The 18,644-nt window shown below is 36.5% G+C and overlaps 1 protein-coding gene across 7 annotated transcripts in view; it reads left to right on the top strand.

Annotated features, from left to right (window-relative positions):
* Nucleotides 1–18,370, top strand: part of Otogl (otogelin-like) — a 145,237-nt gene extending 126,867 nt beyond the window's left edge. For 6 of the 7 annotated variants that reach the window (XM_039080122.2, XM_039080120.2, XM_039080118.2 and 3 more), the window contains 10 exons: nt 1,253–1,354; nt 1,695–1,799; nt 1,887–1,927; nt 7,277–7,340; nt 8,337–8,515; nt 8,953–9,057; nt 10,502–10,621; nt 11,704–11,749; nt 15,351–15,430; nt 16,403–18,370. In XM_039080122.2, coding sequence (XP_038936050.1) covers nt 1,253–1,354; nt 1,695–1,799; nt 1,887–1,927; nt 7,277–7,340; nt 8,337–8,515; nt 8,953–9,057; nt 10,502–10,621; nt 11,704–11,749; nt 15,351–15,430; nt 16,403–16,603 — 1,043 coding nt within the window. In that variant the 3' untranslated portion in view covers nt 16,604–18,370. The other variant, XM_039080123.2, reaches the window with a different exon arrangement.
* Nucleotides 18,371–18,644: the final 274 nt, after the last annotated feature.

The raw sequence follows: 18,644 nt of genomic DNA, 5'->3' as shown, positions 1-18,644 counted from the left end.
ACTACAATAATGCACTGTACTAAGGCATGCAATACCATAATAAAACTTAATTTCTACATATCATCTGTGAATGATGATGGTCCCTAGAGAGGATAGGAGTATTAAAAAATTACGGGATGTAGCAGCAGAAAGTATTGTTTTATGAAGTAGGGAGTGAATAATATGAAGAACTCCACTCCTCCTTTAGCCCCACCTCCAAATCAAGTGAATTATCATACCAGGCATCAGACAACATCTCCCATAATTCCTTTAAGCTTCTGTGACTGTAAGTGGCTAGATTAAGTTTGAACAGAGATATCGGGGCAAATACAAAACCTCAAGAGCAAGAAGAGATGGCAATTCTCTCAGTTCCCTGTCCTGTTGTGCCTCTGTTTCTCATTCCATTTCCATAGAAAGAGATTCTGATTAAACAGACATGAGTTTTCCCACACGGTAGCTGGTCAGTATGAGGCCCCTTTATTAACAGTCTCTGCAAGAACTCTGTGGATGAGTCATTCGTCAGAGTCATTCAGACATTTTTCAGATCTTGGAGGGATGACTGGGCAAGTTCCTAGTGCATTGTCCAACCATAAGTGAGACTAATCAATGGAAGAAAAATAATTATACTTTTTTTTATTAACTTGAGTATTTCTTATATACATTTTGAGTGTTATTCCCTTTCCTGGTTTCCGGGCAAAGATCCCCCTAATCCCTCCCCCTCCCCTTCTTTCTGGGTGTTCCCCTCCCCATCTTCCCCCCACTGCCACCCTCCCCCCAACAATCACGTTCACAGGGGGTTCAGTCTTAGCAGGACCAAGGGCTTCCCCTTCCACTGGTGATCTTACTAGAATATTCATTGCTACCTATGAGGTCAGAGTCCAGGGTCAGTCCATGTATAGTCTTTGGGTAGTGGCTTAGTCCCTGGAAGCTCTGGTTGCTTGACATTGTTGTACATATGGGGTCTCGAGCCCCTTCAAGCTCTTCCAGTTCTAAGAAAAATAATTAAAGGTAGTAAATTAATCATCGGTAGTTTGCTTTCAGTAAGAATAAATTATTCTGCTGGTAAATGGCTTATAATTTTGATAGATGTCATCTTTTGCATTGTGCTTAGAAAGCATAAAGTTGCGTGTTTAGGCAATGAAGAGCTATGCATTATTTTCCTACTTCCCAAGGAAGCATATTACACTCTACTTTGATTTGGATTATAATCTGAACTAATCCTGAATTTGATTCTAGCACAATGTGACTTTGATGTTTGCTTTTTAACCTTCAGTTTGTAAGACATGCACTGAACTGACTCCACAATGTACTGATGGGGAATTCCTCACAGTGAATCTCAATACTACACATTTATGCTGTCCTCAGTACTACTGTGGTAAGCTCATTTTTAAACATTTACCCTATTTTAAAACGTTTAAATGTGTGTATGAAAGGTCCAAAAAGAGATATTTAAGAAGTCTGATGTGTGTTAGTGGCAGTGTTAGTGCAGACGCCCTTGTCTTGAGTCTTCCTAGGATGAGCTAAGCTAGATAGCTCAGTTACTAAGTCTAAATAGGCATTCATGCTACCCTCAGGAGGACTTGGCAGGTGGGAGGGAGGTGGAAGGAGCAACTGCTGGGAGCCAGAAACCGTGCACACCGTGGAAATGACAGCTCACTAACAAGGACATGCAAGTTCCTGAGATTCACCTTTACCCATTTGATTTTGCTTCCTAGTTTGCGAGCCAGAACTTTGTCCCCCACCATTACTCGAGTGTGCAAAAGATATGAATCTGGTGAAAGAAAATGTATCCGGACAGTGTTGCCCAAACTGGCATTGCGGTAAACTCATTTTCTACCTCAAAGTTTGGTAATAATGAGTTGATGTGTTCTGAGTCAGGTAACCATCTTGGCTTTCTGCCCTTCTAGAATGCAACTGTGAAAATCTTGTCACGCCAACTTGTGAAGTGGTAAGGATGTGTATTTTTGGTTGCCTTATTGTTTTGTTCAAATCAGTATCTCCTCCCTTTATCTGCCTCATTTCTGGATTTTATAAATGTTTACAATTTTAGAACTGTTCTCGTTATGTTATGTTGACACAGATTAAACTAACCATATTATATGATAGTTAACCTTTTATATTTTACTTAACAAAGTGGCCTTTTAAGGTCTTATGCATCTTTTATCCCAGTACTTGTAACGCAGAGGCAGGTGGATCTCTCTCTGGGGATTAGAAGCCAGCATGGCTACATGGTGAGTTACAGGCCAACTAGAGTTACAGAGTAAGATGTACCAAAAAAGGGATTCCTAAAATAACATGTAATTATTTAATAGACAATCCAATTTACTAATATTATAGTACTGAAGGTGCTTTAAATGAAGCAGAATACTGGAAAAATGTTATTTTAATATTGAAAGGCATCTCAAATAACTCCTCCAAACAGTGTACTTCCAATATGTCCTTTATAGAGGAAGAGTAGGTATAAACGTGTAACTGTTGTCTCTTCTCTTTCTTTTTCCTTGAGTTATCTATGACTATGTAAAGAGAAACATTTCAAGGATTTAATATTCTAAAATAACTGGGGTGACTGATGACAGCTATTAACAGTGTGACTAATAGTGCTTTATATGTCTTTTCATCAAATATTTCATCTTATGTAATTAGACTTAGAAAAGAAGATATATCCCTGTCCTCATTTCTTAGAACAGATAATGTCTTCCAAAAAGACATTCTTATATTTTCATTTTCCTCTGTTGCTTAATGTGTACTTCCAGAAAGCCCATTCAGATATCTAAGACCCAAGCTTCTTTGGGAAACCAATGAGGCATAGTATCACACAGTGGGTTTCCTCTTTGCACGTCACTATGTTATTGTTAATGTCATCTAACTTTATACTTGCTCAGATGATGTTATATATGATTTACAGAGATTGCTAAAGATTTAGAATAACTTTATAGTAATTATGTTTCTAATTTTTTCCATTTTAATTGGTTATTTTATTTCCTTACATTTCAAATGATATCCCCCTTCTGGGTTTCCCCTCTGCAACCCCCAATCCCATTCCTCCTCCCCTCTGCTTCTATGAGGGAACTCACCCACCCACCCACCCACTCATGTCTCACCACACTAGCATTCCCTTATGCTGGGACATCAAACCTCCACAGGACCAAGGGTTTCTCCTCCTATTGATGCCAGACAAGGCCATCCTCTGCTACATATGCAGCTGGACTCATGAGTCCCTCTATGTGTACTCTTTGGTTGGTGGTTTAGTCCCTGGGAACATTGGGAGGTCTGGTTTGTTGATAATGTTCTTCCTATGGGTTTGCAGTCCTCATGCTAAGTCCGATGGTTGGTTGTGAGCATCCACATCTCTATTGGTCAGGGTCTGGCAGAGTCTCTCAGGAAACAACTATATCAGGCTCCTGTCAGTAAGTGCTTCTTGGCATCATCAATCAGCATCAGACTTGGTGTCTGCTTATGGGATGGATCCCCAGGTGGGGCAGGCTCTGAATGGCCTTTCCTTCAGTATCTGCTCCACTCTTTGTCCCTGTATTTCCTTTAGACTGGAGCAATTCTGTGTTAACATTTTTAAGATGGGTGGGTAGCTCCATCCCTCAACCGGGGGCCATGCCTAACCTGGATATGGTCTCTCTCCCGTTTGTTGAGTATTTCAGGTAATGCCATGCCTGTTGGGTCCTGGGAGACTCTTGCTTTCCTGGCATATGGGACTGTCTAGTGGCTACTCCCAGTTTCCCAACAATCCCCACTGCTACACACCTCCATTCAATTTCCTGATTCTCTATACTTCTCCCTTGTCTCCTCCCACACCTGATCCTGCCCCACCTTCCTCTCCCCTTCCTCTCATCCTCCCAAGTTCCTCCTACTCTCTACCTCCCATAATTATTTTGTTCCCCCTTCTACATAGGACTGAATTGTTCATACTTTGATCTTCCTTCTTCTTGAGCTTCATATGGTCTGTGAGTTGTATCATGGGTATTCTGAGATTTTCCCCCTAATATCTGCTTATCAGTGAGTACATACCATCTGTGTTTTTTTCTGACTGGGTTACCTCACTCAGGTTGATATTTTCTAGATCTATCCATTTGCCTGCAGATTTCATGAAGTCATTGTTTTTTAATAGCTGAGTAGTACTCAATTATGTAAATGAACCACATATTCTGTATCCATTCCTCTGTTGAGGGACATCTGGGTTCTTTCCAGCTTCTGGCTATTATAAATAAGGCTGCTATTAACATAGTGGAGCACGTGTCTTTGTTATATGCTGGAGCATCTTTTGGGTATATGCCCACGAGTGGTATAGCTGGGTCCTCAGGTAGTAATATGTCAAATTTTCTGAGGAGCCACAGACTGATTTTCAGAGTGGTTGTACCAGCTTGCAGTTCCATGAACAATGGAGGAATGTTCTTTCCACATCCTCACCAGCATCTGCTGTCACCTGAGTTTTTGATCTTAGCCATTCTTACTGGTGTGAGGTGGAATCTCAGTGTCCTTTTGATTTGTATTACCTTTATTACTAAGGATGTTGAACATTTCTTTAGATGCCTCTCAGACATTTGAGATTCATCAGTTGAGAATTCTTTGTTTAGCTCTGTACCCCATTTTTTCAACATTTATTTTATTTTATTTTTAAAATTTTTTATTGGATTTTTTATTTACATTTCAAATGTTAGCCCCTTTCTTGGTTTCCCATCCATAAACCCCCTATCCCATTCCCCTTCACCCTTCTTCTATGAGGGTGTTCCCCCACACATTCTCCCACCCTTTCCCACCTCCTTGCCCTGACATTCCCTTACACCGGGAGGTCCAGCCTTGGCAGGACCAAGGGCTTCTCCTCCCCTTGGTGCCTAACAAGGCCATCCTCTGCTACATATGTGGTTGGAGCCTTGGGTCTGTCTCATGTGTACTCTTTGGATGGTGGTTTAGTCCCTGGGAGCTCTGGTTGGTTGGCATTGTTGTTCTTATGGGGTTGCAAACCTCTTCAGCTCCTTCAATCCTTTCTCTAACTCCTCCATTGGTTCAGTGGTTGCCTATGAGCATTCACCTCTGTATTTGTCATGCTCTGGCAGACAGCTATATCAGACAGCATGCACTCCTTGTATCAGCGATATTTACTGGGTTTGGTGGCTATATGTATATGGGCTGGATCCCCAGGTGGGGCAGTGTCTGGATGGCCTTTCCTTCAGTCTCTGCTCCAAACTTTGTCTCCGTATTTCCTCCTATTAATATTTTTGTTTCCCCTTCTAAGAAAGACTGAAGCATCTATACTTAGGTCATCCTTCTTTAGCTTCATATCCACTTACTAGTGAGTATATAGCATGGTGGGTTTTGTGTGTGTGTGTGTGTGTGTGTGTGTGTGTGTGTGTGTGTGTGTGTGTGTGATTGGGTTACCTCATTCAGGATGATATTTTCTAGTTCCATTCATTTGCCTATGAATTTCATGAATTCATTGGTTTTAATAGCTGAGTATATGCATTTTTAATAGGGTCATTTGGCTCTCTGGAGTCTAACTTCTTGAGTTCAGTGTATCTGGTTTTATATGGCAGTCCTTTATCCACTTGAACTTGAGCTTTATATAAGGAGATAAGAATGGATTGATTTGCATTCATCTACATGCTTACTGCCACTTGAACCAGCACCATTTGTTGAATATGCTGTCTTTTTTCCACTGGATGGTTTTGGCTTTTTGTCAAAGATCAGCTAATCATAGGTGTGTGGTGTAATTCTGGGTTTTCAACTCTATTTCATTGATCTACCTGTCTGTCCCTGTACCAATACTATGGTGTTTTATTTTTATCACTATTGATCTGAAGTACTGCTTGAGGTCAGGGATGGTGATTCCCCCAGAAGTTCTCTTATTGTTGAGAATAGTTTTCGTTTTCCTGGGTTTTTTGTTATTCCAGATGAATTTGAGAATTACTCTTTCTATTTCTGTGAAGAATTGAGTTGGAATTTTGATGGGGATTGCATTGAATCTGTAGATTGCTTTTGGTAAGATGGCCGTTTTTACTATGTCATGTTGATCCATAAGCATGGGCGATCTTTCCATCTTCTGAGATCTTCAATTTCTTTTTTCAGAGACTTGAAGTTCTTGTCGTAGAGATCTTTCACTTGCTTGGTTAGAGTCATACCAATATATTTTATATTACTTGTGACTATTGTGAAGGGTGTCATTTCCCTAATTTCTTTCTCAGCCCATTTATCCTTTAAGTAGAGGAAGGCTACTGATTTGATTAATCATTTTTTAATTCCATTAGAAGATTTTTTATTTCCCATCTTGTTAGAATTGTCTTTAGATTAAAGTCATAAAGCAGCAAATGAATTAACACTTATGAAAGTATAATTTAGAAAGCACCACAAAATGTAACATATTAGCTAGCAGGAACAAATAACTATAAGATAGTAGTATAATTTTAGTAGAATAAATTCTTCATGTGAAGAATCAAATTCCGTTTTTAATATGTGTTATAAAGATTAAAAGCACAGTGGAAAAGGAAATACTTACAAGCAAATTCTTGACTGTTTAAGCCTAGTCCTGTGATTGCTTAGAGGATGCTAAATTGTTTCCAACAGGGTGAGGTTTGAGCCTCATTCATGGCATAAGCTTACTAATAGCTACAGGTTATACAGTACTCAAGGTGGGCTGGGTGGGTGTGTGTGCCACCTCAATCCTGACCTCATTACATACACTGGCCCATTTATTTCTTTCACCAAAACTAACTGGCCATTGGTTACATTATATATGTTTTGTGGATGAGAAAGACAAGGCAGAGATTGGTAAAATACTGTGTACTTGTCTGTATAACCAGTAAAGAGTGAGTCAAATCCTTATGTAGTCCTACTCCTGAGTTGGCAATTAGACACTCTCCTAGACTCACTGCTTTGCCCTTTAGAATACTGTAATCAACAAATTTGATGGATAAGGAAATTGGAGTACAAAGAGATTGAATGGTCTGTGCTGTGGAGATGGTTCAGTGGCTAACTTTACCTCACAAGTGTAAAGCCCAGAGTTAGGAAACAGAGCGCCTATGTAAATGCCAGGCAGACACATCACCTGTATTACTGGCATATAAGGACAAAGATAGATCTTCAGAGCAAGCTGGCTCCCTAGATTAGTTGGAAGGTTGAGCCCTGAAGAGACGTGAGACGCCTTGTCTCATGTGTAAGATAGAGAGGGGTTTCAACATGCGACCAGCAGGTTGGTGAAGTATTTCCACAAGTGTCTACCTGGGTACCACTATTTATAATGTTTATTCTCAAAATGATCATGATAAGTCACTTGATAATTTCTTTCCAATAGGGAGAATTTGCCACAATAGATCAAACCTTTCAGACTGACTGTGGATGTGTACAGTACCTCTGTGGTAAATATTTTTAAAAATACTTTTTAAATAACACATGCTTATTATTGATGTCTGTTGTTTAGCACTTGTATATTTAAACATATTCATATTTTCTTTGAAAAATATTAGATAGTAATTCAATTGTGAGTCTTCTTTAAACAATTATTATTTTTGTTCATAATATCTCAAAATGATCTGAGAAATTTGATAAGATGGAAAAAGGAATTATTTCTACTATAGCACTTTTAAGAGGACACTAGAATTTGTTTTCTGTATTACTTTAAAACATGGTATCTAAAATTGTGAAGATATTTTTGTTCTCTGTGTGATTATCAGTATTAGCATTTAAAAGCATGAAATGTTATATTTTCACACTATGTATTAGTGGTTCATAGAATGAAGAATATTTCTTCAAAGGGTTAAACTGCTTCAAAAATTTTTTAATGTGCAAATTAAAAGAGAACCTCAGAATTAGAGACAAGGAGAGCTCTGGGCTAGATCCAACCCTCTTCCAGCCTGTTCTAATATGTCACAGTTTATTTCTATTAACATAATAATCACAGAAAAGAAAAATGTTACAGAATCCCACCATGAAGGGTACTACTATTATTGAATTAGATGTTATATTCATCCAATGGTCATGATCTATGTCTGGAGAAGGGACAGTAATATTTTTCTCATCTTTTGAAGTTGCTATAAGATATGTCTCTTGAAGCATGCTAATATAAGTGATTTTACAGGGATACCTGTATGGTATATAATATACACTAAGTGATATCTGTGTTACTGATGTTGCTAAATACATTCTTGCATTGCTAGAAATATGTAATATGTTACTTGACCTTGAAAATTTGGTTCATCATAATGAAAATATAATTATTAATATAAGTTTTATCTATTGATTGGTAAATACAAAATGCAACATTGTGGGGTTTTAAAAATATTCATTCATTCGTTTGTTTATTTATTTATTTATTTATTTATTTATTTATTTATTTATTTATTTATTTATTCTAGAAAAGGATGATGTGTGTGTGTTTCAAGAAGTATCAGTGTTGAATCCTGGCCAATCTCTAATAAAGTATTTGGAAGAGGACTTTTGTTATGCAATCGAATGTCTGGATGAAAAAGATAACTATACAGACTTTCATACTTTGAATGTTACAATGGTGAACTGTTCCAAAGACTGTGATGTTGTAAGTATTCTTATAAGTTGCTCTAAAGATCCCGTGAGTTGAAATTTTTCAGTTAGAGAATTTGAACTTGTAAATAGTTTATGACTTCAACACTTGAGTATCTCCTTAACACTCTATTATTTTATGAGATGTGTATTTAATGCTGGCACTCACTTTACTCTGCACCCTTGAGTTTCCAGAGTTGTCACGTACAGTTTGGTTGACCTAAGATTGTTGCTCCTGCTTGATGAATGTTGACTGGTAGAGGTCAACACATCCTTCATTTCTAAGTTGGCTGTTTAAAGTAAATTATTGTTTGAAGTTCTTCATCTTGAGCTTCAGGAATGCTTACAGATAATCAGAGAGAGTATGTTAGGGTTGGAAACACCTTCAGGGCTAATGCACTAAAATGCTTGTATAGCTGTATGGCTAATACTATGCCCGTTTATTATATTCAGCACCAGATATACATCCCATCCTCCAGTGATTATGATTGCTGTGGGACATGTAAAAATATATCCTGCAAATTTCATATGGAAAATGGAACATCAGTTATATATGAGGTATGGATTTTTATTCCCTAAACCATGTCTTATGGACAATAATCCTCTGTGGCCCTTTCTTAAGGTGGTATTCTTGCACCATTAGAAAATGTCATCTGCCACATGTCTGCATACATTGCACACCTATTCATAGTGTACACCTCCCTACACATTAATATATTTTGTTATATTTAAAAGTTTTGATTTTTTTTGATAATTTTATAAAATATTTTTAAGTTGCTTCCTAAGGTAATTTTTTCCCATATCCTGTTCCTAAGGTAATTTTAATATGGACTTTCACATTTTTCCAGATATAAGAAATTAGTTTCAGGAAAGGATGGTATCTAGTAATTTATGAGAATAGTAGAAGTTAGTATTCTCCCGAAGCTGTTAAATTTTGTTTTTGATTTATTGGATATTATTATTTTATGAATTTATCATCGTTGTTTTTGTTGTTTTGAGACAGAGTCTCTCTGTGTAACAGCTCTGGGTATACTGTATTTGCTTTGTAGACCAGGCTGTCCTTGAACTCACAGAGCTATGACCTGTCTGTCTTCCAAGGGCTTGGACTAAAGTGTGCACCACTGTGCCTGGCAGAACTTAAAGATTGTTGACTGGGGTTCTTGGAATATGTGCAGCTAATCATAAATTGAGATAGGACCTAGAGCAGTGCTTCTCAACCTTCCTAACGCTGCAACTCTTTAATGCAGTGCCTCATGTCGCGGTGCCCACTCCAACCATAAAACTATTTTGTTTCCACTTCCTAACTGTAATTTTACCACTATTAGGAGTCATAGCAACCCCCAGATTGAGAACCACCAACCTAGAGCAAAGAATGTGATTTGGTTTATCTTAATTTCTACCCTTCTACAAGAAATCTTCAAGAAAGAGTTTGACTGACTGTTAAATCATAAGTATAACCCAACATGCATTATAATGCAAATGATTTCTTTTAAACCTGGCAATGAGGGAGCAAAAGGAAATAAAGAAAATATGAAGTAAGGGGTATTGTGAGGGGGTGGTTTGTTGTTTTGTTACTAGAGATAAATACCGAAGGGTGACATTTGACATTGGATTGTTAGATGATCACTTAGTAGAAATAATTACCTATGTACTTCTTTCCTTCTGGGTGCTTTATTTCATATTAACATCTCATTTCCATTATGAAACCAAACACACACAAACATGTACTCTGAGTGTGTGTGTGTGTGTGTGTGTGTGTGTGCATGTATGTATGCAAGTATGTGTGCATGTGTGTGTGTAGATGTATGTATGTGTGCATGTGTGTGTGTTTAGTGTAATTTTGAAGTAAAATTGGGGACATTTTCAGATGGAATGCTAATGTTCTAAGAAGCTCTCTATCTCGTACTGGATTTGATGAAATCAAGATTTAATTAATTTAGAGATTCTAAGTAATGTAACAGATCTTAGCAAGTATCATAGTAACTTTCTCTTTTATTCTTAGGAGGGAAGCATTTGGAACCATAACTGCAGCACATACGAATGTGTTAATACTGAGGAGGGGGCAATGATTCTAAACTACAGCATGGTCTGCCCTCCTTTTAATGAAACTGAATGCAAACTGGTTTGTACTTTATCATATGTGGAAATTCTGCATTAACTGTTATCTAGGAAGTATGCATTAATATGTTTTCTGAGATCCTACAGACGCTCCAGCTGATCTCTGTTATAGTTCTTCAGTTTGCTATTTTGAGTTCAAATTTGACTCCTTCAGAATAGATAATTTGCTGTCTCTAGGTCTTTACATGTATATTTAAGGGTAATTGAAAAGGCCTTTGGTGAGTAAATCCAGGCTCACTTTTAATATAGATAAAATGGTACTTAATTGAGTTTTTGTCTTTTTTCTCTTAGACACATTGATTTATCATGTCACTAATGCCTCCACAGCTAGTGACATTTACCTTGTTTCCCAGATACAGGCCACTGGAGGACTTGGTGTTTTCCTCAGATTCTATAGTTTTACTCCATTTTATTTTCTCAGAGCAAAATATATCAAGACAGATTTTTAAATTGTTATGATTTTATTTTAAAACAATCTCTTTCTAGTGTTAGTGTTAGTATTCATTGAATAGTGAATTTATGAGGTTTAATGAAGAATGGGAGCTATTCTGTTGTGTAGAAAAATAGCAGCGGCTCCCTGATTTTTCTTCTGTATTTATAGTCTTTGATAATGGCATCTAGCAAGCTCTCATGTGTACTAAAATTATATTTAAGTTCTGGAAAATGGGGTTTGTTTGAAAAATAAAAATTTCTCAAAGAAAAAGATAATCCTAACATTTATGATATTTAGAGATTTAATTCATCTAATTAATATAGTTTAAATTATTTTTGGAGTTGAAAATTAATGACAACTAGCTAGAATAACTTTCATTATTTTATTATCTGAAAAATATGTGGAGCATTGTAAAAGTATTCCTTTGGTAGCATTTTTTCCTACTTTTTGTATTAAGGAAGAGACAATTCAGCTTTTAACAAGATAATCTTGTTTGTAAGAAACTCTTATTAAGATTTGTTAACATTTAATTATTTTTCTGTAAAGACTTTGTGGTAGCTGATAAAATATTGTGAGAATTGGCTTTCAATTTCAAGTTGAGAGGAAATGAATAGACACTGTATGTTTTACCTTTTGCCTGTTTCTCTTCCTAGAATGAAGGCATTGTAAAGTTTTATAATGAAGGCTGTTGCAAGATCTGTAAGTGAAGCCGTAGTCCATGCAATGATAGATTACCTTTTGTGGGTTGTATGGTTGTGGTGTTCTTCTAACAGTTTGTTCCAAAGATATCCTTCATGAAGTCTGCTGCTTAAATGCTTTTGTGATGCGTGGTTGATATCCTGTAACCCTTTATACTGTGTGATGTACATAAACACTTTTATTTAGATAAATATTATTTCATTCTTGGATGTTTTGTTATTATGGCATTTTCTAAAAATCATAGCCTAAAATTTTCCTTAAAATTAAAATAATATCATGTGCATGGGTGTCTTGCCTGCATGTGTGTCTGAACACCACTTGTATGCAGGACCTTCTTGTAGAGTCAAAAAGAAGGGAGGGCATCAGATTCTGTGGAACTGGAGTGCTGAGAATCAAACCCCAAATCCTCTGGAAGAGCAGCCAGTCATCTTCACAGTTGAATCACATCTCCAGCTTCTGGTCTAGGATTTTAATAGGTTTGAATCTCAAGTTCACTATGGCCTACTTTGCTTGGAATATGTTCAACTACACAAAGTTAAGTAGATTATGATAAGGTGACACTAAGACACCAATGTGGACATTTAGGAGAGTAGAGTATTTTCAGACCTTTTGAACAAATCTATATGTCTGTATTTCTGGAAAATGCCAAGAGTGAATTATATTTTAATCCTATATTAGAAATGTTCATAGTAATTAGTTAAATACCTATAATATATTTTATAATTGTTTTTAATTACATTTATTTTGTGGTGATTTTGAATAATTAAAAGATTGAACTAGAATAGAGAACTATTTGTGCAACACACCATTCCTATTTTTGAAAATATCAACTTATATGAATATAAAATTAGGAGCTTTTAAAAATTACATGTGGAGACACTTATAATTTATCTAGAGGTAAAGCACCTCTAGGTAAATTCCTCTTTGGGGGGAATTATAATTTGGGTTATTGATGTCATGACAGACAGATGGGTTGTCAGATATATGCTGAAGTGATTCTCAGATGAGATTTCTAAGAATCCTAATGGACTGAATCCCATGAGTATATACATACAGAGTATTATTTGATACAAAAGTCCTCCACAATAAATTCTGGAATTAATCTGATTTTCAGCTCAAAGAAGTTAAACAACCTTTTAGTTCCATTGTGTATGAGCCCAACATTAAGTCATATATAAGACTTCCCCTCTTCCAAAAAAAAAAAAAAAAAAAAGAAAAGGAAATGTTTATTATTTACAACTTGTCAATTTTTCTGTGTTGCTTTCTAGGTCTACTGTAACACATAATCTCACAAATCAAATCACATAATAAACATTCGGAATGTATTGTCTCACAGATCTGGAATTCCCAAACTGAGGTGTTGATGAGCCGCTCTCTAATGAGTTCAGTGAGGGAAGAGTCTCTGTCCTTGACTTATAGATATTGTCTTCACATTTATATCGTATTTCCATTTGTGTTTGTGTTTGTGTGTGTGTGTGTGTGTGTGTGTGTGTGTGTGTGTGTGTGTGTGTGTGTGTGTGTGCGTTTCTCCAAACTTCCTCTTTTATAAGGACTGGTCATATTGTATTATAATCTACATTTTTATCTCTGATTGCCTTGGTAAAGCTTCTACAGCTCTACTGAACACAGAAGATTTGAGGGACACAATTCAATTGACAAGAAATATACTTGGTCTTGGGAATACAGTAACATACATTTTAGCTACAAGAATCTGATGAAACCATCCAATGACATTTTACTCTTTGTTGAAAGTGAACAATTTTGTATTCAGTAATCTCTGAATGCCATGTGAGCTGATGTTTTTTGATTATGTATTGTATCAAGAGGACAAGAATTAAGTTTAGCTGTAGAATCTTAAAGGCTTGTATTTATATATTCTTACTTATTCCCTTGACAGCTTTGGAGTCTAAATGCTCCTTTAGATACAAGAGAGAGGCACAGTCATAATCAAAGCCAAGGCTATTGTAATTGTTTCCATAATACCAAACTAGTTTATAGACAAGTTAGTGTGTTTATTTTTGAGGGGAGACAGGAAAAGAAATATGGGTGACTAAACTGATATAGGATAAACTAGTATTCCTCAGCCTGTTTTGACATGGCCACATGCAGTCCTTGGAGGACGGGGTAGCTTCCAGAATTCATTAGGAAATCAAGTAGAATCAAGAGCAAGAGATCCCATTAAACAATAATAGATATAGGCCAGCATAGCTCATCTCTGCCAAGCTTTTTGCACTGGAGAACAATGGCCAACTTAGTTCTGCGTTAAGAAATGTGAGGTAACTTATGAATTGGCATTAGAGAGTCTTTGTCAAAGGTTAGGATTCTAAATGACCAGGTTGTGTCGTAGAGATTGTGGAGTTTGGATACTGTCACGTGTGCTGTGATAAAGAAAATATACTACAAAGAAATCTGTGAGGAATACATAGGAAATATTTCTAGGAACAAAATATTCAACTAACCAATAATGAATAATATTGTCCCAGATACTTATTGAATTAGTTTTTCTTTGACAAGAGCAGTTTTATTTCAGTCAGTCTTAGCTACCCAGCTCTCCTCAAATCAAAGTAGCTTAATTTTAACTGTTGGAATTTCATGTCAGCCTGCATTCTAAGACTCTCATGGGTAAAGTCATATGAAAATTGATACTGTGATTCTACCATTCCATATGCAGAACAGAATGAGTCAGTGATTTCCCTAAAGTGACAAAGCAAGTCAGTGGCAGAGTGAGATAAGAATCCTGGCCTTTGGTGTCCTGATTCACACTTAACTATCAAACATTTGTTAAGTATACATTCCTGGGTATATCATAATGTAATACTCAGTTGCATATTGGTACATGCAACTGTGTCATGAATGATTATAAGGTTTTTTTTTTTTAAATTTGAAATTAAAGAGGACATTTCAAAGCCAGAGAATAAATTATGAATCATTCATGTGTTACAATAATGCAGACAAGTAATTAAATTTTACCACTTAGCATATTAATGAATACTTACAAAATGAGTTTCAGTTTTATTTAAAAATTGTGTGTTAATCAGTTATTTCTACACATTACATATTTACATGTATTTAAATCTAAAAATTCATTATTCCACATTTGTAACACTTTTGACTAATGATAATGATTATTCTAAGATTACGAGGCCAAAAGTGAAGATAATTATGAATTTAGATAGTATAAGCTACAGGGAGGGAGAAAATAGATATTGGATATGTAACATCTAAGAGTAGAGTTTGAAAAACAATTTCATACTGACTATATGTTTTAAATAAATACATCCTTTTGCAATCTAATTCCATTTATATTTAAATTAAGGAAGCATTTTGCATGAAATTTCAATATTTATTATTATTTTAAACCATGTGCTGCTATATGTATACGTATATGTGTGCGCATGTTCATATGAGTGTGGTCCATGGAGAGGGGCCAGGGTTCCAGTGCCTCCTGGAACTGGAGTTAGAGGGTCGTGTGCCTTCTGATATGGATGCTGGGAACTCCGTTTCCCTGGAATAGCAGCATGGGCTCTTAACAATTTAACCCTCTTTCCACCCCTTACAAGGGCTTTTTTGACGAATAAATACATTTTCTTTTCTTTTCCAGGCAAACGAGAAGAAAGAATATGCCAGAAACTGATCATTAAATCGATCATAAAGAAACAGGACTGTGTAAGCCAGAGCTCTGTAAGTAGAAGAATAGCTGTGGTTACATAAAGCACATGCGTGTTTCTGGAACTCGGTGGGTCACTGACGTGGTACTGACAAGTGAGCTCTAAATAAAATGACATACAATATTTAACTTTCAGAGTGTTCCTGCACTCTAATATTAAAATATTGTATTTCTGAATTATAAATTACTCTTCGCATAAACAATCAATTGTTCTAAATGATGATTGCAATCTGGAGAGATAAGTACTCGATCTACATGTCTTCGACTATATTTTGTATTTAACATTGTGATTTTGCCCAGGGAATGTTTACTGAGTTATTAATTTACTCCATTTAGAATGGCACATTCAATTCTATGCTGTACGTGCACCACAACACGATACCAGTGACAATAGAATTATTGGACTAGGATTAAGTTATTCCATGTATCTATTCAGTTTTGCATGTGCAAGCCATTCTTTGAATTATGTAAGCATTGCTTCTCGGCCTTTTGGCTAAGATCAAGTGAGTTATGTAAGCATTGCTTTATTCAGTACAACTGTGTAACATCCTTCGGTGTAGGTATGAATCATGTTCTAATGTAACATTTCCATAATCTTTTTTCCATCTTTATTAAATTGGGTATCTCTTATTTACATTTCAAATGTTATTCCCTTTCCTGGTTTCCATGCCAACATCCCCCAACCCCTCCCCCCCCCAGATGGGTGTTCCCCTCCCCATCCTCCCCCCATTGCCACCCTCCCCCCAAGAATACTGTTCACTGGGGGTCCAGTCTTGGCAGGACGAAGGACTTCCCCTTCCACTGGTGCCCTTACTAGGCTATTCATTGCTACCTATGCAATTGGAGCCTATAATCTTTTATACACATAGAAGATTGGGTAATGAAATCATTAAAAATACAAGCTCTGACTGACCCTGTGAAGGAATAAAGAATCGCCAGTATTGGCTGAATTTGCAGATCTCTTTTCCCATCACCTATCCTTGCAGATTAGTGTGGCATCTTGTGATGGAAAATGCCCATCAGCTACCATATATAACATCAACGTCGAAAGTCACCTGAGGTTCTGCAAGTGCTGTCGTGAAAATGGAGTGCGGAACCTGACGGTGCCGCTGCACTGCTCGGGAAATGGCACTGAGGTTATGTACACCCTCCAGGAGCCTATAGACTGCACGTGCCAGTGGAATTGAGCTCTTGCGTTTGAAGAATGCTAGGCAACAGAGTCCTGTCAAGCAACACTGTCTTTCCTCACTGTTACTTAGGCTCATGGCGGACTTCTACTCTCTAATGTGTCTTTACCACTGTTGGGATTTGACAACCTAACAGTGGGTTCAAGATGTGTGTAGTCTTAATGGAAAAAAATAGATCTGTTGTTTTGTTTTAGCGAGTTAAATTATTCCAAGTTCTTTAACTGAAATGCTGTCACCTTTCAAATTGTAGGGTAGGACAAATTAAAGTATTGCTGTAAAATAGAAGACTGTGATGCAGAATGCCTTCCATTGTGGTCCCTTGTTCTGCTGTTGATTTTTTGTTTTTGTTTGTTTGTTTTGATTTGCAAAGTCTTCCAATGCTGTCCAAACTGAGGTAGACTTTCATTTCTTTTCTAGACTTACCAATGCGATTAGTTGTAGTTGTGATTCACTGAGAGATAACCATTGAATTGTAGGATGTTGGCTTAGTTAACACCTCAACAAATATTAGGGATGCTGCTGTAGATTCCTCTCGGTTTTTTTTGTTTGTTTGTTTGTTTGTTTTGTTTTTTTTTAACCTGTGACAGCACCATAACATTTCTGAGACGTCTACAATGTAGCGACAATGTGGAGGGTTTATGTTAGGAACTGGACTCCTTTCTGGGTATTTTTGGTTCTGATTTCATGATCTTTTATTGTAAAGGATATAGGAAGGTGATTTTAAAGTCACAGAATCTTCCATTATTCAAAAGTACTGGATAGGATCAAAAAGTTTTAAAGACCAATATCCTTTTAGAATGCCATGCATACAATAGTAGTTATTTCAATAATAGAAAAAGAAAAGCATGGTGTCATTCATTATATAGAGGAAAACCTGGAGCTATATTTTTATACCATTAAAATTATTAATTATATTGCTACTATTTAACATTTACTTTAGTTAACATTTATCACTGGGGACTGTTTCTAAATATATCATTACACCAAGAAACCTGAGAGCTATTTTGCCATTAAAGCTGCTGCTTTGTCAGTGAAGGGATCTACAGTTATCCGAACATCCTCATAATGTTAGGATGGAATGCTGCTCTTTGAAACTTCAGCAAACCATCGACATTAGCAGATGATTTGCTCTGAGATCTTTGCAAACTTCCAAATTCTCTCTACCAGAGAGTATATAATTACTTGAGTTTCTTCTGTAGTAAAAAGAGAATGTCTTAGTGTGGTTGTGAGTGACAGTGAAATTCAATGTCAATAAAAGGACATTAACATTTCAAAAGTCAGTGCTTGGTTGGGGCTTAATAGGCTGGGGCTATGTGGCTTGTTTTCAAACATTAATGTTTCCATTTCAAAATCATGCCTCTAAGACACTGCAGTTATGAGGCGCTTGGACCTCCATGCTTGCGTAACAGTGGGTAAAAGTATTATCTGGAACATCCCAATGTCTGCTGTAAATGAAAATGATTTACATTGCTTGTTTTAATATCAGTGTTTTCTTTAGATATAAACATTTCTGTATCTGTTATTATTAGCATATAGACCAAGTTGAACATTTGGTCTAAATACATTAACATTTTACATAAAAACTTTGTGTCTCAAACAGAAATTTGTAATATATACTATCTATTACTTTCCTTTGAATTCCGCCCTCTGTTAAATGAGTATCTACTATTAAATATTAAATGATCTGTAAGCCTATTTGTGGTGAGAAGAGAAATATTCTTCTGTTATCATATAAACAACAAACAAAATAAAGACTTGTTGAAGCTCTGTGATGTGGTTGGTGCTGTTCAAAACAGGGAGGACAGAGGCAAAAACAAGCCAGACACAATTTTTGCTTCTGTGAAACTTGGAGTTCAAGAAGAAAGCAGTCCTTAACTAGTTATATATGTGAAAGAAATCTCGATGAAGGTCTGAAAATTTATAGGAATACAGTGTAAAGTATCTCTCAAGTTTTCAGAAGGGCAAAGACAGACTTTCAGTGATGGTTGCTTGGACACATACATGTTTTGCAACTTACTTTTAATAAGGACCACCTCCCAGC

Source organism: Rattus norvegicus, chromosome 7 (assembly GCF_036323735.1).
Source record: "Rattus norvegicus strain BN/NHsdMcwi chromosome 7, GRCr8, whole genome shotgun sequence".
Lineage (NCBI taxonomy): Eukaryota > Metazoa > Chordata > Mammalia > Rodentia > Muridae > Rattus > Rattus norvegicus.
Note: the sequence above shows the minus strand (reverse complement) of the source record. Positions and strands in the feature narration are given on the sequence as shown.